This window comes from Pseudochaenichthys georgianus, chromosome 13 (genome assembly GCF_902827115.2).
Source record: "Pseudochaenichthys georgianus chromosome 13, fPseGeo1.2, whole genome shotgun sequence".
Taxonomy (NCBI): domain Eukaryota; kingdom Metazoa; phylum Chordata; class Actinopteri; order Perciformes; family Channichthyidae; genus Pseudochaenichthys; species Pseudochaenichthys georgianus.
This window is the reverse complement of record NC_047515.1, coordinates 14,671,527-14,696,859: the sequence shown is the minus strand read 5'-3', so window position 1 is coordinate 14,696,859 and position 25,333 is coordinate 14,671,527. Positions and strand designations below refer to the sequence as shown.

Here is a 25,333-nt window from a genome sequence, read left to right as displayed (position 1 = left end):
TCTGCAGCCATCAAAGAAAGACAAACACACCTTCAGCGTTGCGACACTGCTCTCTATAAACCGTTTCCGGTCCCCAGTTCTATTTACGAACTGCCTTGTGTGTCACTGATGAAATACTCACACTGAAGTTGCTGAACACACTGCACCCAGTCAGTTTATCAGTAGGTTGACAAGAAGCTTTATTTCATTCACTGTCAGGCACAGAAAGTTATAGTTTTACTATATCAAATAAATACAGAATGAGATAGCTTTAAAAATAAAATCTAATCTTGTACAAGGACTATTTTGAGGTAAACTTTGACCATGTGTCAATTATATGAAGGGATTTATTTTGATTAGTAAAGAAAAAAAATTGGAAGCTACAATAATTTTCAAAGGCACATAGAATCCATTGCTTATAGTATGCTGCTCAATAAATATATATGTTTTATCCACAAGTTTTTGTCGAAGGAAGATGGAAAAATTAAAATCTAAATGCATCTCTCTAACTTAATAGTTACGTTTAGTCTAGTTTCTCTGATACCGTCCTTTGCATTCCCTAGATCCAGAATACTCAAGCAGTTATACATATATTGAGTTTTAAACAGACTAAACGTATTGAACAGAGTAATAAAGTCTGGTGGTGCAGTATGACAGGGCATGTATATAATGCACAGAAGGGAGGGTAGACCACCGTGGATCACGCATGCTGTCAGTCAGAGTTTCTTCTGGTTTCGAGAGCGGTTGTTTGCTGAGGATGAGCGATTCTTGTGATGGGTTGTGAGTTTCCCTTCCCTCGTCTGAAAACAGTAGAAGAAGGTTAGCGCACTAACATGTTTGACGAATTATGCGTTGAGTAATTCACACTCACAGGGGGAGCATCAAGAAGTACGAGGCCACGCGTGCCAGCATTACCACCAATTTGCTCCCGCACACCTACACACAGAAACACACAGGAGGGTTATTACTGAATAGAATGACCCAGATCACAATCATGTGTAGTGAACAACATCTGCTCTCACACGAACAGCCTTTTTGAAGTGCTTACAGTACAGCTGGTGGTTGAGTCTGTCCAGAGAGAGGAGGATTTTCTGCTCCTCCAGAGAAATGTTGTTTGGTCCCTGCTGCTGGCTGTGCTGCTGCACTGTGCCAGGCCTCTGTGTTTGGGCTGTTTCCATGGCAGCCACGAGATCTGTTTCTGCCAGAAGTTGTCCAGCGTGTGCCAGGTGTAACTGGGCTGCACTCAACAAACCTGAGAGAAGAGTCAAAGTCACACTGCTGGCATGAAATCACACTTATTCTCTTTTTTAATGCATTTATGTGAAAAGTGCAGCTGTCTTTCTCGAGGTCTGGTGTTCTTTTTGTACCCGAAACATTTGGCTTACAATACTAGTACATTTGGAAACTTTGGGTTATTTTTGGTTATACATTTACACATGCAGGAGAAATTCATATTACCAAAGGTTTTTGTAATACTGCTGATTATAGACATTGAAAAGTGAGATTGAACACTCATAAAAACGTCTCCAAAGGACAAAGTACCTTCTTCTGCAAAGCCCAGGTTATTAGTGAAGGAAAATGGTCTGAGAGGCTCTGTGGTCCCCTTTGTTGGCTGCAACAAACAAACAAAACAAATATAAGTCTCAGATTAACTTTAAGTAAAGTTAAGTAGCCTATATTACACAGCAAGCCCTCAAGGTGATGTGAATAAACTCCAAAACAGGTAGAGCAAGTTGTAAACAAAAACATTATGCATCAACGCTTATTATTTGGAAAACGCTGACGACTCAAGTCCATCCAGAAAGACTCGTCTCGAGAAGCATGAATCGTGTCAGTTTTACCAACAGCAAAGGGCAGCATGAAAGGGACTGCATGAGTGATTTAACAAGTTCAAACACACCCTTTAACTGATCTTTAGCAATGATTCTCTCCCTTCCTCCCCACAGGGCAGCTGCATGCATGTACCTGAGGAAGCCTTCTGTTCCCTGAGCCAGGAGGCGCTCTGCTCGGCTCCACGCAGGGCTTCCTCACACCTCGCCCACTGTCCAACGCCTGTTTTCGGAGCTTGTTTTTTTCTGAAAGTAGACGTATTTGCTTAAATTATTTAAATAGCAGTAACATAAATACGTCAACACAACTGATGTTAATTGGTATGTTGTGAGCCCAGGCTCTGGGGTTCTCTAAAGAGGATACATAACTAAATAGTTTCCATCTTTAGCCTGCAATAAATAAGATGAGTGAAACCACAAAAGATAGGCTTACATCCTAACCCCAATATCTATGCAACAACATTTATAGGGTTGGCAATCGGTGGTTTCACAATCATGTTTAGAAAATTAGAAAAAGACACCACTTTACTGTAATGCAGCCATTAAAACCAGGAAATAATAACTTGTATATCACATTACGGATATAATATCGATATATTGCACAGCTCTATTTAAGCTTGTGAAAAACAACTCATGTGTGCAGCATTTTTCCTTAATATGCAAGAAAAGATACCACTTCATAACACAGCACTGCAACTGTTGTGCTCTGTTGCGTTAGAGCTTTCGCTTCACGTGTCAAAAGTGATATTGCAAGCTGAACTGAAAACATGTTGCGAGTTCATGGCTACTGTAGACAACGTTCGTGTTGCTCTGTGTTGCGTTGTTAATGAGTGAGACACACCGGAGTTGAGGATCTGTGGGGTTTATTCTCCCAAGAATATAATTTACAATTTAGGCATTTAGCAGACGCCTTATTCCAAAGCGACTTACAATGACCAATTACAGGGACGTTCTCCCTGCAGTAACTGAGGGCTAAGTGCCTTACTCTAGGGCACACTAGTAGTGGTGTTCCAGGCGGGATTTGAACTCGCAACCTTCCGATCATCAGCCCACCTCACTATCCTATTAGACCACCAACATTTTTTAAATTATTATTATTTTCTTTTTTATGAGAACCATTTGTGGCGGACGATATTTAATTGTGGCAGCCCGCCACAAATAAATCAATGTATGGGAAACACTGAACACGTTATAAGTACATTCTTAAAAGCATGCTTATTTATTGGGCAAATCTGGCTCTGATCTAATGTCTGATCTCAGAAGTAGACGAGGTAATAAAGAAGCCCCGTACTTCTGATAACTCTGATAGTAACCTGGGTCAGATTGGCACTGGCTGGACGCAGACAACACGCCATTGTGAGGCAGGAAGCTTTTAGGGTCGACTAAGTCCACTTTTCCGGAATTACTGGCTTCCTTTTCTCTGGAAAGGTTAGTAAGACTTTAGGGACTTTAATTTCAAAACATGCGATGACGCAAATATAACAGTATGTCTGTTATTATAAGGATCATTTTCATTAATTGTAGCACATAACGAGTGGCAAAGCAGACCCGGCCGATGATGCAGCCATGAGACATAGCTTTCTCGTACAGTAGAAGAGGATTTATTGGGAGTCTGTTACAAATTGGCAGTGACACAACCATCATGCAGTGAATCCACTGTTCCTTTTATATGTGGAAAGGAGATTGGTTGCAGATGAAAAGAGTGATTCAATTAATCACTGTTTTTTTTGTTGTGTTAGAGTTGAGGGGAAACTGCATGTTAATAAATGACACATCTCTGTAGACATACACACCTAGCCTAAGCTGCTTGTGAGGCTGTCAGCCAAAATACACATTACCTTCCTTGGTGGCTAAGGCCGTGCGGACACTGTGCCAGAGCTGTGAGATCTCCTCATCTGTGGGAGTGCAATCTAAACACAGGCCTTTCTCATTGTACACCATCCCTCTTCTCCTGCTGCAGCCCTGCGCCTCCTGGGGAGCCGAGTTCATCGGGCCCTTCGTGTTGCCCTTTGAGACGGGGTAGGTATACGAGGGGGGCATCGGTGTGTACGCAACAGTGCTTTCTGCTCTAATAACACCATGTGTGTGAGGGGAGAGAAAGCCTTCCGAGTTGTCCTGGGCCTGCTCTACAGCTTGTTTACAGTTGACACCAGCCTGATCCATGCCATATGGAGTCTTAGCGAGGCACAACGACTTTTCTTCCACTGATTCCATCCTCGGAGGTGGGCGGGGCATCATGATCTTCCCTTGGGTTTTGGCAATCTGACTCACCTCGGTGGCAGATTGAGGTCGTATGACGGTGCCCTTTCTGGCTCGAGAGGAAACAGGACCCGCTGCGGCCCTGGAGGAGCGCTCTCTCCGAGGGACCTTGGGGCCACCGGTCCTGGTGCTGCTCCGCAGCGCCTTGACCTCCTCCGCTCGTTCCTGGGCCAAGCTGACTTGAACCCCAACATCTGCCCACGCTTGTTTTGTAAAGTGATAACTAGTGGAGGCTGCAGGGGTCATCCCGGGTCCAGGCTTGGAAGCCCCTGAGACTGAGCTGAGGCTTAGCTGGTGGTCCTCGGAGTTGTTATATGACGGACGAAGATTTGATTTGCCTTTCATCTGTTTCATTATGTGCCCCTCTTTGTCCTGTGTGTCCACATGCACCTCATCAAACCAACGAAGCTTCTTTTTGACACCGTTGTTGCCCTCTTCATCTTTAGTTTTTGACCTGGTCAATTCAACACTATCTCTGATCGCTAAAGCTACTTGTTTTGTAAACATCACATGACCGGAGCCTAATGCACACGCTGGATCTCCTGACATATACTTAGACTGCTTTTTAAGGATTCCTTTAATGAATCTGACTGAACGAGATGAAACAGGACATTTGTGTGCTTCCACTTCAGGACATTTAAGGCACTTCATGTCTGATTGAATGTTGGACAAGCATGCGTGTTGCAGCGATGCTGCATTCATGAGCTTCTGAGTTCTGGGCTCTTGGTTTAAAACCTTATTGAGGTTGTTTATGGAAGCACTAGACGGTTTCTGGGAAGAATGATTTTGGCGTTCTTTTCCTGTTTGCTGAAGTATCTCTTCTTGCGAGGCATTATCTGTTGTGCTATCGTTTAAGTACATATTGGGCTTTGGGAGAGCCCCAAACAAAGAGTCTTTGCTGTTGCCACTTTTGGCAGGCACAATCATTTCTGTAGCTGATGGATGTTTGAAGTGTCTGTCATCATGGACTTCCTTCTGCCTGAGATCCAACAGGGCCTCTTGTTTAGGACAGGAAGTATCAAGTGCCGTGTTGCCAGGAGCGTCTCTCTTTGTAAGGATGATGTTGTCACTGGGACTGTTTTGAGAGGAGCCTCCCTTAAAGTGCTCTGGGTCGGCACTAATCATTTCACAAAGAGTTAATAAGTTAGAGTTGTGCCGAGCAGACTCCGTTTTTGATGTTCGCTCGTCAGATGTGAACCCCCATGAAGTTCTAGAAAAGTGCATCTGATTATCAGGCCCTCCAGAGTCATCATCTTGTTTGTGCTGATATTGATGAAGATCACCAAGATGCATCGTTTTTGAGAATGACGTTGGGTCAGAATTTGGTAACAAATCATTTTGTTTGTTTTGGTCTGGATGCGGCTTCTCTGATTCAAGGAAGAAAGACGGATAGGAATATTTCGTGCTGTGGTTGGGGTCTTCATTCTCCAAACTGTCCTTACTGGAAATGCTGTCAGAATTAGCGCTATTAGAGAGTTGGCTGTCCTGGAATATGGAAGCAAGAGAGAGGTAGAAGAGAGATTAGATATGAAATTATTTACATTTTACAATCTAGTAAAAGCTGTTTGTGTTTCCATGATAGAGCTAATGTACATCTTAATAGGCATTGTCAAGGCTAAGGTACACATTTGTATCCACTGTTCTAATTTTGAATCATCTCACAGAAAGGTTTTGCAGGTTTACTTTCGTTCAGATGTTGTTTTTCAAAGAGGATAAACACTTTATTAAATCCTCTGTTTGTCTTTTATATTCCTCACATGTCTGTGCAAATAAAGGGAATGTTCCTTTTACACCTAAACTGTGCCACATGATTTAAAGTGCAATAATTCTATCATTCGAAACAGAAAAGCGATTGAAAGTGATTATGTTGGAGTCTGTACATTTGTTGGGCTGTAGTTTCTGTGTTTATACATTGTTTGTGTCAAACAGTGAACATATCTAAATGGAAAGACTTGTAAACCTGTCGAATAAACCGACGGGTTCAGATTGTGATATACTTACAAACGGTCATTTAAGGGCAGGCGTCTGATGTAAAATGTGCACTATGAACAAGGTTTGGTGCAAATATCTGTAATCTTTTAAAACATAGATACTACTTTCTGCATATACATTCAAGTCCCACTCTAACAAACATCAGCCCTGTGTTGCCTCTTTATAATGAAAGCAGATACTATTTAACAAAAGCAAATTGTGAATCTCTGTCACAAATAGAACAACTATTTTAACATTTCACCAGAGGGTGCTGAAGGCAGCAGCAAACTGGTGTTCCTGGTGCCGAACAGGGACACTGCTGCCCCCTAGGGGTCTTATTGGGAGATAGAAAAGGCCTTTGTGTTGCCCAAAATGGTAGTCAATCAAATGGTCAATAATAAACATTCATAAATTGCAGTGTGGTTATAAAATGGGTTATATCACAAATAATTACTTCACAATGGTCAGCCCATTGAAATAATAATAATAATAATAATAATACATTTTATTTCGAGGCACCTTTCAGGAAACCCAAGGTCGCCTTACAGTGCATTTAAAAGTGTTAAAACAGCTAAAACAAAAACGGAACACAATTTAATCGAACCGACAAGGCAATACAGCAGCATAAAAGCATAAAACAGGCAAGACAAGAGTGTGGAGTGATGGAGTGAGAGGGGGATCTGTGAAAGCAGGTTGAATGTGTTTTAGAGTGAGTAGGCCAGTTTAAACAGGTGGGTTTTGAGGTGGGATTTGAATGTCGTGATGGAGTCAGACTGTTTGATGTGTGGAGGCAGAGAGTTCCAGAGCCTGGGCGCGGTGCAGCTAAAAGCCCTGGCTCCCATGGTGCTAAGGCGGGAGGTGGGGACAGTCAGGAGTCCGGCTGAGGATGAGCGCAGGGAGCGGGAGGGGGTGTATTCCTGGAGGAGGTTTGAGAGATAGGTGGGGGTGAGGTTGTTGAGGGCTTTGTATGTAAGCAGAAGGTTTTTGTAGACAATCCGGTGCTGAACAGGGAGCCAGTGAAGTTGGATGAGGATGGGGGTGATGTGGTCAGACGATTTGGTACAGGTAATGATCCGGGCAGCCGAGTTTTGAATGATTTGGAGTCTGTTCAGTAGTTTTGTGGGTAGGCCAGAGAGGATAGCATTACAGTAGTCAATCCGGGATGTGACAAATGCATTAACCAGGATTTCGGTGCTGGATTGTGAAAGGGATGGGCGGAGTCTGGAAATGTTGCGGATATGGAAGAAGGCAGTCCGGGTGATGTTTTTTATGTGGGGTGCAAACGAAAGGGTGCTGTCCAGGATGACGCCAAGGCTTTTGACTTGGCTGGTGAAGGATACAGGGAAGCCGTCGATCATGATGCTTGGGGGTGGGGTGGTTAGGATTTTGGAGAGGGTGTTTTTTGAGCCGATGAAATACAGTATTAGTCGGTGTTTGTGTGTTACAGTATCAAAAATAACCCAACATTTTTTTGGGGTAATACAAATTGGATTGTCTTATAATAACCAAGGGTTACTTACACTTATTCTGTAAGATGCCAGCCATGATGTATGTGTTTCCTCCACAGTCAAATAGTAAGTAACATACCTGAGGGCTGAGATCTTGCTGCTTCTCTGGTGACTTCTCAGTTTGTGGGCTGTCCTTGAAGCAAGTCATGCTCTGCTCCTGAAGCAGTTTAGTGTAGGCCTCCACAGCAGAGAGGGCTTTGCGGTGGGAGGATTTAAACACTGTGGGGGGCTTCGGGGAGGGAGAGCAGCTTCTTGAAGAGAAACAAAACAACATTAATACATTATATTCAAGCCATTAAAAAAGGACTACATTACAAGTAAAATGTCGCCATCATTTCACAGTATGAAGTTTAAATCCAACAGCAGTGTCTGGGCTATTGACATGTAGGACACATTAGATTTATATAATTATTAATCTAACTTTTTTACCTGCTAATGTTAGAGTTGCTGGACAGGAAAGAGGACTGCCGGGTGTATGAACTCAACGCGCCTTGGATTTCATTGAGTGCATCTTCAATATTCGGGATATTTCTTCTGAAAGCTTAAACATCACAAAAAGGAAAACATTACAAAAGCATGCATCAAGGCTGTTATTCCTGTATTCTAAGATATATCTGTAAGACCCATCACTAACATTGTCTGCGTCTCTGTGAGGGAGGTAAATGGGCTCTTTGGAAGCGCTCAGTTGCGTCCTGCACTCGCTGTCTGCGTTGCTTCAGGATGTTCTCGATCAGCCGTTGCTCCTGCGCGTCCCGCTGCTTCCGTCTGTCCTCCAGAGCCCTGAGCCGTGACAAAGAGCGGAGCATGAAGACGAGGTGTATTTTAAGTGATTAAATGGTCATGTTTTGGACACAGAAAGATGAGTCTGTTCATGGAGATATGTTTTCGACAGTCATTAATAAATTAAAGATATCACTCACTACTGGGTTTACAGAGCAAGACAATCAAAAACATCAACAGGGTCAACTGAGGTCAGCATTTTGTTTTTCTCTCAGTAGGTACAAATGTTTGGAGGTCCATTTCAACAGGAAGTGGACATTTTAAGAGAGCGAGAATTAAAAAAAAGCTTTTAGTTGACATATTAAATGTTCTAAAAAAGTAAACATACTCTTTATTATGCTTTATTTATTATATAATACACATTTTTAATGCAGCTTATTAGTACTTTAAAGTGGAAACCCCTACATTATGAACAATGTGGAATTGAATGTGATACTAATAAGACATGAGTGTGCGCTGTAAAATAACTTGTCCTTATAATTTAAAATATGCATAACTATGATATTCCTCCTGGTTAAACTGGAATGAAATTGGGCAAGCAAATATTGGCTTTAAAATGGAGCTGTCAGAATATCACATGTTAACTATATAGATGATTGTGGCCAAAATAATGCATGGTAACAATATTATACTATAGAACATTTGAATAAATAATAAATATTACTATCTGTCATTTCCACCCTTAACTTTGTCTATTGTGTGTTGTCTCTATTTTGGAAACATTAATTACACCAAACATACGAGTGCTGAGTGGGGAAGAGAGAGTCTGAAAGCATAACCGTGCAAAAGAACAATCACACAAATGGACAGGGAAAAGGCAACCAGGCGAACTGATAAACAGAGATCCACAGGGCTAAAGATTGTATTGAAGCAGTAAGGTATTATTTAGGTTCCCAGCATCAGCATGCTATAGTTGTTAGACAATATATGATATTTAATACTATATTCATCCGAAAGTCTGTAAAAGTTCGCTCAGTGCATACTTAAATAGTTTTTTAAAAGTTAAGACAAAAACAAGTTAATGTATTTTTTAAAGAGATAGTTTGTTTAGACCGATTCATATGTCCCTCCTTTAAATTGAACAAATATAATATGTGGGTCATTTTGTTCTTGTACAGACATGTGTTAAGCTCTTTAACGGCACTGTAATTATGTAAAGGCATTATGATCACCTGAATATTAAATAAATTAAAATAAATCCGACCTCCACCTACAGCTCTCCTCGCATTAACCCACTATTGCAAGCTCCTAGTTTAAAGACAGCAACATTCACTTTTAGCTTCTGTTATGGAAGCACACATTTAGAAAGTTATTAATATCTGTTAGGGATTTTAGCCTCACGCGGTGCTCAGTTTAGCAGGTTTAGCTGTCAGAGGGGGGACGCTGCAGTCACTGCTATGGCCCACAGTTACCCGCTGTGCCCATAGATCTATTTCCAGGTCTAGACTGCAAAAGCCTGTCAACACCATCCATCCTGCAAAGGTGCTTAGCCCAGGACAGAACCATAAGCTGTCCAGGGGGTGCACTCTAGGCCACTCCAAAAAAAAGAAGTGTCTGCTTGGGCAGGTCTGGGTTGCAGAATGCACACAAGTTTGACCTGAGAGGACATCAAATTAAAACAGAAATGCATAGTTAGTATACAATAAACTGACTTCCTTCGTCGGTTGGTTTCTGTGGAGAACTTGCGAGATCTGGATCTGCATAACTTCTGCTCTTCAACCAAGAGTTGTCTCTCATCTTCGAGGCCTCCCAACCTCGAATTTCTGGAAGTACAAAGTTAAGGGGACGTTTGAAATACCAGAGTGTACATGTCTTACCTGAATGTAACCTTCAGCTTGAGAGAATTAGCTGACTGTAACACATAACACGGTTTAATCGACTACATTTATTTGAGTTGGTTTAAATTATTAATACAACATTAAAAATCGAATAAATGGTGATGATATTATACCGTTTTCTTTAACCTATAGGCCTACGCCTATAGTAAAAAATAAAACCTAATATTGTACAGCTGCAACATAAAAGTATCACATTAATTCATCAATATATCTATATGGACCTGCATTACCTCTTAAATTAACTATTCTGCATGCTGTTTACTTTTGGTACTCTTTATTAATGTTATACTAAATAAAGTTACATTTTGAATGCAGGACTTTTATTTTAAAACGTGTTAACGTGAGGCTGTTGCTACTTTTACTAAGCGTCTTTACATTTACACAGGTTTATCTAAGGTAGACAAGTAAAACACATTTCTAAAATAACTCTGCAGCGTAAATAACTTAATGTTTAAAGGATACGAGTGGTATAAGAAGTTGCCCTGAACAACTTGCATCCTCCGAGGCTGCTGCAGCTTGTTGACGCCTGACAGACATGCAGGTTAGCTGCTAGCTGCTAACTTGGCTTCTTGGGTCTTGTTTAGATAACGTCAGCAGTACTCCGTTCAAACTCCTTCAACCATTTTCAGGGCGAAGATAAACATGCAGAGGAAATGTTCGACCCCACATTGCACTAACTTTTCGTGAATGGTCGTTTAAAAAAAACTCAGAAATAATTCGGCTTAGCTGTCACTTGTATAGTGTCTGTCTGTGTGTACAGTCCCTCCATGATAGCAACCGAGGACGCAGTTCCTTGACAACGGGGAGAGTGGAGGGTATTTACCATAGACTGTATATTTACCCGCCATGGCCAGCAGAGGGCTGATGGTTGCATTCAAGTACACCTGGAAGTATCGTAAAATGTACATATCAACAACAGCAAGTATGAGAACAGAGATAAATATAACAACAAAGCTACATTGGAACATCCCATCATTGGTTTCAGCTCCTTACCGACCTAATTGGACAAAAACTATTCTCTGCCCTCTCATATTCAGGCTAAATCGGCATTACAATTCAGTAACATACGTTACTGTACAAAATAACATATACAGCCTAAATATAGGCCTATAATGAAATAAAATCTGAACGTTTTTCAGCGATATTTCATATGTTCTAGCTACATGCTTATTTACGAAATGACACATATTTATTTATCATAATTGTTTTTGCATAGCGCTATTTGCTTGGAGAAAATGCCTAGCCTAATAGGCTAAGGATGTGTTGTTTTTACATGTAATAGCACAATGAATCAAGAGGATCTAGGAAAGCTTTTTTACAGATTGTTTATGCTGACCTATAGACATAAACCACGTAGCCTACTGCTTTAAAAAATAATCCATTGTCAGAGGGGACCAACACCAGAGTATTAGGAGTGGTCTCGCCTGCAGCCGGCACATTGATAGTCTCTTCACTTCATCCTCAAATTATGGCACTGCCCGTTAGGTCAGTGGATTTCTGCTGTTCCAAAATCCTCTATTAGTTTGACAAAGTGCTTTAATATCTTGGTTTAGACGGCTTAACGGGAAAATTTATGGAAAATAAAGGAATTAAACAGTTTATATAATATTCAGCACAGTTCCCACATTTGCTAATATCCTGTAGTAGAAAACACACAGTAAAGCTAGAAAACCGCCCACTGGGCGTGCAGAGGCAGCACGGTCAGCAGAAAGACCCAAGGTGGGACGCAGTCAGTCGGACAGGTGGTCAAGAGGCAGACAGGAACCGGGGATGCAGGAGCAGATGGACACTTTTGGTCGTAGTTTCGGGTTGTAATGTCTTGATGTAGTGAAACTGAAGGCATTTGGCGCATAAGTCTCCTGTGAGGTGAGTAAATCATCCTGTTAGAGTTTTTATTTGATATTCATGTGACGCATATTAGATGCACACTGACATTTCGTGCTTTATTTCCAAAAATCAATTGAGACATGTTGGAGTTTGTTTAGACTTCTAAGGTAAAGCTTCAGGCCCATGATATTCCTATAAGGACAAACAGAGTGAGACAGCTCTCATCTTGCAGTGTCTCATTCTTTAAATCTCCTTATGTGTATGTCCTTGTCACTGATGTCCTCTGGCTTCTCCGCATGAGGAAGTAGACATGACAGGAAATCTTTTTTTTCTTTCAGTTTCTACAAATGTTTAGTGATGATATCATATGCAAAACACACATCTCAGCCAGCAATGCAGAATAATCTCATATATTTGAAATTGTATCACTAAAGTTTGTGCATTTTGTTTGTTTTCCATCTCCCTTATCACCCAGTTGCCTGTCATGATGAGGAAGAGCAGCAGCACAAATAAACAAGGGATTCTCAGAAACTCAGGCAGGTAAATGCACATTGAGCAGCTGCTTGTACCATTTTAAAGGATAAAACGACTACAGCAGACGTGTTATTTTGAAATATCCTATCAATCAATTTTCGTTGTGATTTCCGCACCTTCTCTGGCTGAACAGCCTGACACCACTTTATTTTATTCCACCTCAGCTGATATAGATGCAAACTATAAATAATTTGTCTGTATAACAACCAATTATGTATAAATGGCATGCACTCATCAAATTGCTCAGTTATGTAAGATCTTAATAACACTAATTATGATTGAATGAAGGGAAGTTGTCCTCATCTATCATTATCTTTGTTAAAGCAATTAGTTTTGGAGATAATCACGTTATTCAAATGCATTTACTGAATGTAAAGTACATTTACTAATTGGACCAAGACACAAAATACAATTAGTGTAAGTGATGGTCACTTTAATAATGTGGTGTGGTTATATCGCTAAGTAAACATCATACTTGAACATATTACAAGTTTATCACTGACGATCCACATTGGTGACATTATTGTATAATATTCCGGAAATGCCAAATAGATTTAATCAACTCTCTGGCAGAGGGTGAGTAGATGGACAGTGCGAGACTATGAGATGAAGGAGAGCAGATGATGGATCTGTGGGAGATGTCACACGTGTAGTGTGAGTTATAGCTCAGCTGAGACCAGCTGTCCATCCATTTAGCTCCGTGCTGTCTCAGTCCCAAGGACATTTTTGGTCAAATAGATTTACCTTAAGGCTATTTACAAAAAACAGAAGACTCATTAATAATAGTAAAATCTTACACATCAAAAATACGTGTGATTTATATTAAGGGGGGAAATGGTAGAATGTTAGGCATACATTAATGAATGTACACAGATAAGGTATTGAGCCATTTGTTTACCTGTGTTCAGGCGGAGCAATGATCAGAGAGCCATGACGATGCAGCATGTCGTGCACAAACCCCGGAAGCAGGTATTACGGGGAGCTGGTTACCTGTATCGTGCAGAGTCCTCCTTCTGCCTTTCCATGGCAGAGGAGCTTTTCTTAGATGCTGCAGAATATGGAAATATTCCTGAAGTGAGGCGGATGTTAGAGGAGCAGCCAGATCTCAACATCAACTGTGTGAACTACATGGGCCAGAATGCATTGCAGCTAGCAGTTGCAAATGAGCATTTTGAAGTCACTAAGCTCCTGCTAAGGAGGAAAGACCTGGCTCGAATTGGAGATGCTCTACTGTTAGCCATCAGTAAAGGCTACATCCGTATAGTGGAAGCTTTACTGGGCCATGAGGCCTTTGCAGACGGACAGAGGCTGACCAACAGTCCCAGCCAGGTGGACCCACATGATGACTTCTTCGCCTATGATGAGGATGGCACACGTTTCTCTCATGACATCACCCCCATCATACTGGCTTCCCAGTGCCACGAGTATGAAATTGTGCATATACTTCTTATGAAGGGATCCCGTGTAGAACGCCCCCATGACTACTTCTGCCAGTGTAGGACCTGCAGCGAGCATCAGAGGCACGACTCATTCAGACATTCACAATCACGCATCAATGCATATAAATGTCTGGCCAGTCCTGCTTATCTGTCCCTCTCCAATGAAGACCCGGTGATGGCGGCTTTGGAGATGAGCAATGAGCTTGAAGTTCTATCCAATATTGAGAAGGAGTTTAAGGTAAAATATTTAATAACATATCAGGGAGAGCAGCTTCGTGCCGATTAAAGGGACCCTATTATGCACATTTTCCGGTTTGTGTTTGTATTTTGTGCATCTACTGTGACATGTTTACATTATTCTTACATCCTCATATTGCATAGCTCTTTTCACCCTCTGTCTGAAACCAGAGCCCAGTCTGCTCTGATTGGTTAGCTGGCTGGCTCTGTTGTGATTGGTCAACCGCTTAGATATGTCCCGCCACTTACGCTATCATGTGTTGGAGCGCTAGCTAGACATTGACATCAGGACAGCAGAAAGCCTGGACATCTTCCAGCGCAGACTGAAAACTCATCTCTTTCGACTCCACCTCGAGCGATAGAATTACTAACAAAGAACTGCTAATAGAGCACTTCTATACTAATAAAGGACTGGCTTATCTATAGCCAGTTGAGTAGCACTTGAAATGTTTGGCTCTATGAAACCTGATGTACTTATATGATTCTGTTTTCTTCAAGGTTGTGTCTTCCTGGTCGAATGTACTTATTGAAAGTCGCTTTGGATAAAAGTGTCGGCTAAATGTAATGTAGACAATAGAAACGTGAGTGTAACATAGTGATGTCACTATGTCACTAAAGTTAACAAAGGAGTCCAAAGGAGAGAAACTCGCACTGCAGGGACCTTTGGATTTTAGCCTTTGTAGACCATTTGCATGCACAAAAACCTACATAGGAAAGGGAAAACCCCCAAAAGCATAATAAGGCCTCTTTAAAAGATTGCATGCTGCAGTCATGAAAGGAATTTATGTTTTATAGTTTGTTTTTATGCCATTCATCAAAGTGCTATAAATGTTTCCTCTGTCCGTTATAGAATGATTACAAGAAGCTATCCATGCAGTGTAAAGATTTTGTGGTGGGACTGCTGGATTTGTGTCGAAACACAGAGGAAGTGAAGGCCATCTTAAACGGGGACACTGAATCATGTCCAAGCCCAGAGACCTTGGGCAGACAAAACCTAATCAGGTTAAAACTTGCAATAAAGTATGAAGTTAAAAAGGTAAGCATGTGAGAAAAGCACTCGCATGTTTTGTTTTGTAACTGATGCACATGTTTTACATTTGATCTTGTTGGTTTTATGGAGTCTGCTGTCCCTAAATAATCCTTCTCAATTACTCTCCCTTTCTCTCACACACAAACACAAATGCCACCAATGGGGCAGTTTGTGGCACATCCAAACTGCCAACAGCAACTCCTCTCTATCTGGTACGAGAACTTGTCCGGATTACGTCAGCAGACCACAGCAGTTAAAATCCTTCTGGTTCTTGGTGTAGCGTTTGGACTGCCAATCCTGTCCTTTTTGTATTGGATAGCACCATCAAGTAAGGTCAGTTCCAAAAATTCATACTTAGTTTTAACTTAAAAGTTCTTATTCTGTAATCATTGTTTTACATTACTGTAATATTGCTCCATGACTGTTGGCTGTTTTATTAGTCCAATGTTGCTAACACATCAGCCACAGAAACATTATACGTTTTTCTGTGGAGTGGCATTATTATTGCAGATTCAAAATTTCGCTTTGAATGATATCAGCCAATAAATGGCCGTTATCAACGATGATCAGCATCCTTGTCATGTATTAGAAGGGGCATGCATATGAGGTTCAGAATGTTATTATCCTCCATTCAACCTAATGCAACTAAAAGTGGAACTTAACACAAACCGTACCCATAATGTTGGACATACATCTTCTGGCCTACTGGTGGGTGCAGTTTTCCCCTTTTGAAATACCAGATTGTTAGTGAAAACAACCGATAAAGACCATTTAATAGCATGATTACATTTTAAACAGGTATCTTTAACACATTTTATTTAGTTGAATTTAAACTGATAACTGTTGCTGGTGGTTAGTCTGTGTTTCAACATACATGCTGACCTTTGCTTTACAGACAGTTTGATGTTTTGTTCTTGATTAGGTTTATATTTTGCCAGAGGCTGTACAGATAACACTTGCAATTCAATTGGGACACTTTTTTTTCTGTTTTCCATTCCCTGACTTGTGTCAGTTAGGGAAACTCATGCGTGGACCTTTCCTGAAGTTCGTGGCCCATGCAGCCTCCTTTATGATATTTCTTTGCCTGCTGGTCCTGAACGCAGCAGACCGCTTTGGGGGAACATCACTGCTGCCCAACATGACCACCCACGATCACCCCTCTCAACTGTTTCGTATGAAGACCACCCCCTTCACCTGGATGGAGATTCTCATCATATCCTGGGTCATAGGTCATAAGTGAAAACACACTCCCCCCGCCCCACACCATATCCCTTCCACATTCATGTTTAAAATAACTATCTGCCAAAAAAAATGCAGTGACATTAGTTTATATATTTTAGTTGTGTGTATTTGTCCCTCTCCCATCGCTCTTAAAAATGTCTACAATACCATAATTCTGCTAAACATGCAGGTCATGGATTCTGTCATTATAGGGTAATACATCCCCAAACATCTAAATCGCTGATATAGACAATTATGTATTCTTACCAGATGGTCTACATGAATTATTCTGGTACTGACTTTCCAAAGGCACAAGGCAAGGTGACTCTTTCACTAATCTCTGCAGACGATACTTTGGAGCCTTATCACACACTTTATAACAGCATACAGCATCACTAAACCCTTTGTGATTTAACTCACAACTCAATTAATTATATCCTTGATTTATGTTTATGTGAGACAGAAACAGTGCGATTAAACTTTTTTTTCTCTCTTACAGGAAAGATCTGGAAAGAATGTAAAGATATTTGGTCGCAGGACATCAGGGAATACATCTCAGAGCCCTGGAACCTTCTTGACTTTAGTATCTTGGCCATTTTTATGACATCTTTCATTGCCAGATTAATGGCTTTCTGGCATGCATATTCTGCCCAGTGTTATGTTGACAAGCACTACACTGACCTGTCCAACATGACCTTGCCATTTGAGATACAGTATTTCCAGCTGGGTAAGTATCCAAATAATTCCTATAAAATAAGTAGTTAATAATTAGTTTTCATATACATGTGCAACTAACCTATAAAGTGGAGGCTATCACGATAACAGGTACAGATCAGAACCCAATAGCACGACTCGGATACAACCAGTGTATAGCAATGTTCAGTTTATTCAGGTCAGGGACAGGCAGGGTCAAAACCAGGAAATCCGTCAGACAGGCAACCAAAACCAGACAGGGAGCAGGCAGGAACTCGAGATCCGTAAACAGGCAGGCAAGGATCAAAAACCGGGCAGGACAAAAATCTAGGCTAGAGAACAACACTCACTGGAGAGCTTGGCGGAAACGACAAGACAATCTGGCAAAGGACAAGTGATAGTGAGGTGGTATAAATACTGTGGAGTGATGAGGGAATGAGTAACAGGTGAGGGGAAGGGCTGGGGAGGCCAGGTGAGGGAAGTGAGCTGATTACAAGGGCCTGGAGGAAGGCGGGATCTGAAATGACAGGAGAGTTTAGATGAGCCACCAAACAAACAATAATGGAAGTGTCTAACTTGTGACAGAGGGTTAGTGTTCTGCAGGAAGTTGTGTATACTGTATGAACTCAACACCCAAACAAATACAGTCCTCCGTCAGTGCTCTTTTAGAATGTTAACATATGTGAGATTTACCATCCTTCTCGCTTCCAGTGCTTTTCTCCTATCCAGGCTGGAAAAGCATTGGCTTGTTTGGTTAAAAAAAAAAAAAATCCATTAACCGAGCCCAGGCTGTGTACGAACACGAAGCATGGGCACTGAGGAGATATTTGCTGAATTGGACATAAAGTGTATTGGGTGATTCAAACTTTAAAAGGACAGTTTGTTCAAAACATATTGTATCCCTGTAGTGCTATTTATTAACTACATTGTTTTGATGTGAGTTGACAAGTTTTGGAGAAAGTTGTAAAGATATCAGACGTCTAATAATGACAGAAATGTCTCCTTCCAGAAATCCTGACCAGGTTACGCAAGATGATTCACAGACCTTGTTAGATATCTTTTTATTTTAATTGTTTTATTATTTTCTCCTTATAGCTTTGTGAAGCACCTTGAGATGACGTTGTTTTTAAAGTGTGCTATAAATCAAATGTATTATTATTATTATTATTATTATTATTGTTGTGAGCAGTTTCACATAGAAACTATTTTCTTTCTACTAAGCTACACCCGCCAATGAGTGAGCACGAGGCTATTGTCCATGAGTGCACATTTCCCTTTTCCACAATGATGCAGTTGTAAGAAAATTGTTCCTCTGTGGATTATATCTTGTGTAACCATGTAATTATTTCTGATGAGAAACATTGCTCTTGAGTTTTACAATGTATTTTTCTAATTGCTTTAAACACCACAGCCGAGTACCATCGAGTTCAATTACACTGAACAAAAATATAAATGCAACACTTTTGTTTTTGCTTCAATTTTTCATGAGATGAACTCAAATATCTAAAACATTTTCTATATACACAAAATAACCATTTCTCTCAAATATTGTTCACAAATCTGGAAAAATGATGTGAGTGAGTGATAGTGAGCACTTCTCCTTTGCCGAGATAATCCATCCCACCTCACAGGTGTGGCATATCAAGATGCTGATTAGCAGAGATGGGGTCGTTACTAAAAAAAAGCAATATATTACATATTACTTAAAAAAGTAATATATTACACTACTTCGTTACTCTCTACATAAAACTCGTTACTTTACTCGTTACTTTACTCGCAGGGCCGGCCCGCCCCTCCCTACAGGCAGATCACGCAGACTGTGGCGCACCTACAGTGTAAGCGCGCCACAGTTTTGCCTATGCGAGACTCCACTTGCACCCCCAATTACTATTGCATTAAGGAAGACATAACACAAGTCTTTCTTTTTATATGCTCTAAAATAGGCTACTAGCCTACCACAACAAGCTAACAGTCTGTGAAACGTCAAGACACTAATTAATGAAACCAGTTCAAGACGCATTATTCTTATCATTCTTTATGAGCGCAGTAACGTAAGGTATATCTAATTACTTATTTATTTAGTATTCCATAACTTAGTAACAGAGATGGTCAAACTAAAGTGGTAGAGACATGGCAGAATTCCTACAATAAAGCGGGACATTGAACTGTTCACCCGTGAGAGGGTGATCAACAAAAGAGAGCGAGCGGCCCCGTTGAGGAAGTTTACAGATGAAAAGACTCAGCCATGTTTATGCAGCACTGCACGTGGAGATGTGGTCTCGCAAATCGCGCAGATTACATAGGCCTACATGTATATAAACCTGCGGCGGAAACCCCTCTTGTCTGTCAGTGAGTGTGATTATTTTATAAAAGTAACGAAGTAACGCGTGTCGGGGCAATGTTTGTAACTGTAGTGTGATTACTGAATTATAAAAGTAACGCGTTACACTACTCCGTTACCGACAAAAGTAATATTAACACCCAACTCTGCTGATTAGACAGCATGATTATTGCACAGGTGTGCCTTAGGCTGGCCACAATAAAAGGCTACTCTGAAACGTGCAGTTTTGCTTTATTGGGAGGGTCTGGGGGGGTCCGAAAACCAGTCAGTATCTGGTGTTACCACCATTTGCCTCACGCAGTGCAACACATCTCCTTCGCATAGAGTTGATCAGGTTGTTGATTGTGGCCTGTGGAATGTTGGTCCACTCCTCTTCAATGGCTGTGCGAAGTTGCTGGATATTGGCAGGAACTGGAACACGCTGTCGTATACGCCGATCCAGAGCATCCCAAACATGCTCAATGGGTGACATGTTCGGTGAGTATGCTGGCCATGCAAGAACTGGGATGTTTTCAGCCTCCAGGAATTGTGTACAGATCCTTGCAACATGGGGCCGTGCATTATCATGCTGCAACATGAGGTGATGGTTGTGGATGAATGGCACAACAATGGGCCTCAGGATCTCGTCACGGTATCTCTGTGCATTCACAATGCCATCAATAAAATGCACCTGTGTTCGTCGTCCATAACATACGCCTGCCCATACCATAACCCCACCACCACCGTGGGCCACTCGATTCACAACATTGACATCAGAAAACCGCTCACCCACACGACGCCACACACGCTGTCTGCCATCTGCCTTGAACAGTGAAAACCGGGATTCATCCGTGAAGAGAACACCTCTCCAACGTGCCAGACGCCATCGGATGTGAGCATTTGCCCACTCAAGTCGGTTACGACGACGAACCGGAGTCAGGTCGAGACCCCGATGAGGACGACGAGCATGCAGATGAGCTTCCCCGAGACGGTTTCTGACAGTTTGTGCAGAAATTCTTTGGTTATGCGAACCGATTGTTGCAGCAGCTGTCCGAGTGGCTGGTCTCAGACGATCTTGGAGGTGAACATGCTGGATGTGGAGGTCCTGGGCTGGTGTGGTAACACGTAGTCTGCGGTTGTGAGGCCGGTTAGATGTACTGCCAAATTCTCTGAAACGCCTTTGGAGACGGCTTATGGTAGAGAAATGAACATTCAATTCACGGGCAACAGCTCTGGTGGACATTCCTGCTGTCAGCATGCCAATTGCACGCTCCCTCAAAACTTGCGACATCTGTGGCATTGTGCTGTGTGATAAAACTGCACGTTTCAGAGTGGCCTTTTATTGTGGCCAGCCTAAGGCACACCTGTGCAATAATCATGCTGTCTAATCAGCATCTTGATATGCCACACCTGTGAGGTGGGATGGATTATCTCGGCAAAGGAGAAGTGCTCACTATCACAGATTTTTTCAGATTTGTGAACAATATTTGAGATAAATGGTTATTTTGTGTATATAGAAAATGTTTTAGATCTTTGAGTTCATCTCATGAAAAATGGGAGCAAAAACAAAAGTGTTGCGTTTATATTTTTGTTCAGTGTATATGAGAGAAGGCAAACATCTCTACGGCTAATATCACCAACACCAACACAATCTAAATGTATAAATAGCACTACAGGAAATATTGTATTAATTTAGATGATTTACTGATTCAGACTTAAAATGTAGGTTGCATTTGTTCTTACTCCATATTTATATATATTTATTTAATTAAGGTGTTGATCTGATAGGTGGATATCTAAAGTTTTAGTTTTCTCCACCAATTTTGAGACATAGGACAGGGAAAATCATTTGAAAAATGCTTTTTCCACTAAGATGTGTTAATTATCATCAGAGTCATGATTGCGCAATTTCTAGTATCAACAAACCCAGGCTAAATCTTAACCCTATGAGTATACACTGGAACAGCAATCTAAATGGAGTGAAAGTATATGGCATGTTTATTTTCAGCTCGTATCAACTGGATGCCATCGGACCCACAGCTTATCTCTGAAGGCCTCTATGCAATTGCAGTTGTGCTGAGTTTCTCTCGCATTGCATACATCCTACCTGCCAACGAGAGCTTTGGGCCTTTACAGATCTCTTTAGGAAGAACAGTTAAAGACCTCTTTAAGTTCATGGTGATCTTCATAACAGTCTTTCTGGCTTTCATGGTGGGAATGTTCAATCTGTACTCGTACTACCTCGGGGCCAAATACAACGATGCCTTCACAACGTAAGTATCAACTATAGACAGTAATGCAATTGCCTGAAAAAGCCTTGAAAACGTTGATATTTCATTTGTGCCATGAGATTAAATCTGTGTTGAATTGATATGATTTAGAACCATCCCGTTGCACTAAACTTCCCATTTCTCTTCTTTTCTAGGCTCGAAGAGAGTTTTAAAACGCTATTTTGGGCCATCTTTGGCTTGTCAGAAGTAAAATCAGTGGTCATCAACATCGACCATAAATTCATTGAGAATATTGGCTATGTTCTGTATGGGGTGTACAACATCATCATGGTGATTGTGTTGCTGAATATGCTCATTGCCATGTTCAACAGCTCCTTCCAAGAAATTGAGGTAAGTCATAACCATCCATAAAGTGATCTATCTAGTGATATTGAGCATTTTGACAGAAATTCCGTCTAGTTTTGTATACGTAATGGTTTCAATGCTTTCCATTAACACGATGAAAATCAAATTGCACATTTTTGTTGCTCATTAAATGTTTAAACTGGCTCCTACCTCTTCTTCTCTGGTGCAGGATGATTCTGATGTTGAGTGGAAGTTTGCCAGAGCTAAGCTGTGGTTCTCGTACTTTGAGCACGGCGGCACCCTGTCCGTGCCCTTCAACCTCGTACCCAGCCCCAAGTCTGTCCTTTCCCTCTTGCTTGGGATAAGGGAACTTCTTTGGGATGGACCTAAAGGCAAAGGAAATTCAAATGATGAGATGGAGCTTAATAAGGTAATAATAATATTGCATGCAACAGAATGACCAAATATTGTTGAATATAAATGAATGGCGAGAGACACTTTTTACTGTCTGGCCTTTCCTGTAGTGTGTTATATAGGTTTTTGTGCATGTTAATGGTCTGCAAAGGCTACAATCCCAAAGTTCACTCCGACACACTCCCCACCTGCCTTAAACACCTCAATTGGACTCCTTTGTTTACTTCCAGCGACATAGTGACATCACTACATAACATGTCTATTGGCTAGCGTTCAAACACATTGTATGTGATAGGCTAAGGTGCTGGACATCTCTAATCAGTTGACCAATTACAAGAGACCCTGTCAGCTTAGTAATCAGAGCAGACTGGGCTCTGGTTTCAGACAGAGGGTGAAAATAGGTTTTCTAATGCAGCAAAAGCAGAATTAGACAAATAAAGACCTTTGTGAACATTTGAACACGTCACATTAGAGGCACACAATTAGGAAACCCTTCAAATTAGCATAAGAGTGTCCCTTTAAAGTTGACCTATATTCTTTAAAACAGCTCTGCAGAGCCCTCTTGTGTCGCATTTATAGATTGCTGCTTTAAAAGTGTAACTTAAAGGCATGGTTCAAGTGTTGACAGTGCTTCTTCTTTGTTGTTTTTATTCTTAGTTGAGGCAGCAGTCAGATCTGAGTGTGGATGCATCGCTTTGTCCAACGCGTCACCAAGTAAAGCACTTTTCATTTCCTACTGCTGATTATCCTGTGAATAACTGAACTGTACAGTCTTACACTTAGAGATGTAAACATCAATAATGCAATGTTAGTAATGTATTTAAGTAATTCACATCTAGAGGACATTAAGGTACTGAAAAGAAGACTTGCATATTAGCACATTATGATCAAAAATGCTCACTGAAACAAATTGTCAGCTGTTCTTGTTTTATTTATACTGTTTTTTTAAGGAACAATCATTGCTTATTCAATTCTTAATTGCAGAGTATAATGAATCGCCTCGTCAAAAGATACATAGTAAAAGCACAGCGAGATAAAGAAAATGACGAAATTAATGAAGGTGAGTTCTACAGGCTTTCTGGATACATTTTTTTTTTTTGTCGATCACTAAATTACAAAACATGTCCACAGGTGAGCTGAAAGAAATCAAACAGGACATCTCCAGTCTCCGCTATGAGCTGCTGGAAAGGGCCAACCAGGACGTGGAGACAGTGACAAAACTCATCAGGCAACTGGGAGAAGTCATGCATGTTCAGCAGAAAGAAGAGCAGAAGAATGATATCTCTTTCATTTATTAAAATATGTAAAGAATAGAGATGTGTTTACTGGGTGAAGTCCTCTAAATGAGGCGTTCAGTCTGGGTCAAAGAGCTCTTAGACAGATTTTTGGACAAAAACAACTAACAGAAAAAGATATTCTGTACTTAAAATATGAAAAACATATATTTAATTTCTGCTTTTGTGTCAATTGAGCCCCTTGGGAGGTAACTCACCAAATCCTCTTTGTCCCTGTCCTTTTATCTGTACAGTTAATCACACTGTGGCACTAATGTAACTTATTCTTGCACAGGCTATGTTACACTATTATGCAATACTGACTGCTAACATATGATGGTGCTGTCGGTTACCTGCTGTTTATATGGTTTGATTCAGTGGCCATTTTCTCTCTGGAGTAGCAAAGCTCCAAAAAAAAAGAAAAAGCATATGGTTGAATGTGGCACGGTTATACTGTAAGTCCGATATGAAAGCTTGATAATTACCGCTCTTTCCTCTGAGAATTACCGATTTATTTTCTTGCAATGTAATCTTTAAATCAATAAGCAGGATGCTGATGTATATTTTCTGGACATTAACTTTAAGATGTTTTAATGTAGTGTTCAAGAAATGTTGATCACTTAAGCATACTATTAAATAATTGAATTCAAATATGTTTTGATTATCTTCAGCTAATTGGTTACAGAGAGTCTATGGGTTATTGAAAGTGTTGCAGCAGATGCTGCTGTGCTCTCTGATTAATGTTGTGCAGCAAAACACAATGTGGAGAACAGGCTGACCTGTGTCAGGTAGACAAACAGCTTATCTCCATCAGTCGGGCGCGCAAAAGCTACCACCAGATTTAAGCTACTGTGAAACATTTCAAGAAAGAATCAGGGGCGAACATGGCAGCTATTACATCAAAACTGACAACATAATTACAGTTTATTTTAGAGCTTGATAAAATCCATTTACTCCAAGTGTTAAAGTTGAAATCTGTTTAAAAAAAGGATACAGATTAGGTTGCATAAAACTTGTTGCTGGTTGTTGTCAAGATAAGCGTAACATCTACACATAAAAGCCTCGTCTGAAAAGTAGGCCATTACAGCATTTGAAGAACACATCATGTAGATTTGAATGCGAAACAGTTATCCAATAATCATGTGGTCCACTATGAGAATCCCCTCTGATTATCGTCTGACATATGACGTAGGAGATTGGGGCCAAGGCCTATGTGTGCATCATTAGCACGTTAATCAGCAACATCCTCACTCAGCTGATTAACTTGAATAGTGAAATGTTATCCAAACCAAGAAATTATCTTACCAAGATAACAGAAATATAAATTAAAATTAAATCACAACTAAGAAAAATAATGTGGCCTACATTAATAATTAACAAAAACATATTAAAAGCATTGTATTAATGATGCAAACGTTTAAATGTCAAACCATTAACTGGAAATGGAAAAAGTAACCTGAATTGACAGTTTAACCGCTGATTTATTAATATCTTCCTTTTAGATATGTTTTATATTTTGTAGAATTATTAGTTGTAGCATAACGCTGTTGTATTGAATTCATTACAGACTTTTTTTCTAACCCTCAATAATTTACTTTAATAGT

At 40.7% G+C, this 25,333-nt stretch overlaps 2 protein-coding genes across 3 annotated transcripts; one reads left to right on the top strand and one right to left on the bottom strand.

Annotated features, from left to right (window-relative positions):
• Positions 1–176: 176 nt before the first annotated feature.
• On the bottom strand, positions 177–10,934 carry cep126 (centrosomal protein 126). Of its 2 annotated transcripts, none has more exons than XM_034096813.1 (11): positions 10,627–10,934; positions 9,979–10,089; positions 8,181–8,326; positions 7,976–8,087; positions 7,626–7,797; positions 3,647–5,552; positions 1,945–2,054; positions 1,522–1,591; positions 1,028–1,231; positions 851–915; positions 177–779 (listed from the first exon to the last, which is right to left on the bottom strand). In XM_034096813.1, the coding sequence occupies exons 1-11, from the start codon at positions 10,659–10,661 to the stop codon at positions 696–698; spliced, it is 3,015 nt and encodes a 1,004-aa protein (XP_033952704.1). In that variant the 5' UTR covers positions 10,662–10,934; the 3' UTR covers positions 177–695. The 2 variants fall into 2 exon arrangements, with proteins under 2 accessions (XP_033952704.1, XP_033952706.1); XM_034096815.1 differs by having other exon boundaries at positions 7,626–7,794.
• An 823-nt stretch (positions 10,935–11,757) lies between these two features.
• trpc6b (transient receptor potential cation channel, subfamily C, member 6b) lies at positions 11,758–24,348 on the top strand. Its single transcript, XM_034097223.2, has 13 exons — positions 11,758–12,030; positions 12,467–12,531; positions 13,434–14,202; positions 15,052–15,237; positions 15,400–15,564; positions 16,244–16,460; positions 16,952–17,179; positions 21,474–21,738; positions 21,891–22,086; positions 22,271–22,471; positions 23,113–23,169; positions 23,440–23,515; positions 23,587–24,348. Exons 2-13 carry the CDS (start codon positions 12,476–12,478, stop codon positions 23,751–23,753), a joined length of 2,583 nt encoding a protein of 860 aa, XP_033953114.1. The 5' UTR covers positions 11,758–12,030; positions 12,467–12,475; the 3' UTR covers positions 23,754–24,348.
• Positions 24,349–25,333: the final 985 nt, after the last annotated feature.

Bases quoted from the DNA above. Each gene is read 5' to 3' on its own strand.
- cep126 (XM_034096813.1), bottom strand. From the start codon at position 10,661: ATGCAAGTTGTTCAGGGCAACTTCTTATACCACTC. The intron at 8,088-8,180 runs GTTAGTGATGGG...GTGATGTTTAAG, and splicing joins CTCACAGAGACGCAGACAAT to CTTTCAGAAGAAATATCCCG. The intron at 780-850 runs GTGAGTGTGAAT...TACTGTTTTCAG, and splicing joins TACTTCTTGATGCTCCCCCT to ACGAGGGAAGGGAAACTCAC.
- trpc6b (XM_034097223.2), top strand. From the start codon at position 12,476: ATGATGAGGAAGAGCAGCAGCACAAATAAACAAGGGATTCTCAGAAAC. The intron at 22,472-23,112 runs GTAATAATAATA...TTTTATTCTTAG, and splicing joins ATGAGATGGAGCTTAATAAG to TTGAGGCAGCAGTCAGATCT. The intron at 23,170-23,439 runs GTAAAGCACTTT...TCTTAATTGCAG, and splicing joins TTTGTCCAACGCGTCACCAA to AGTATAATGAATCGCCTCGT.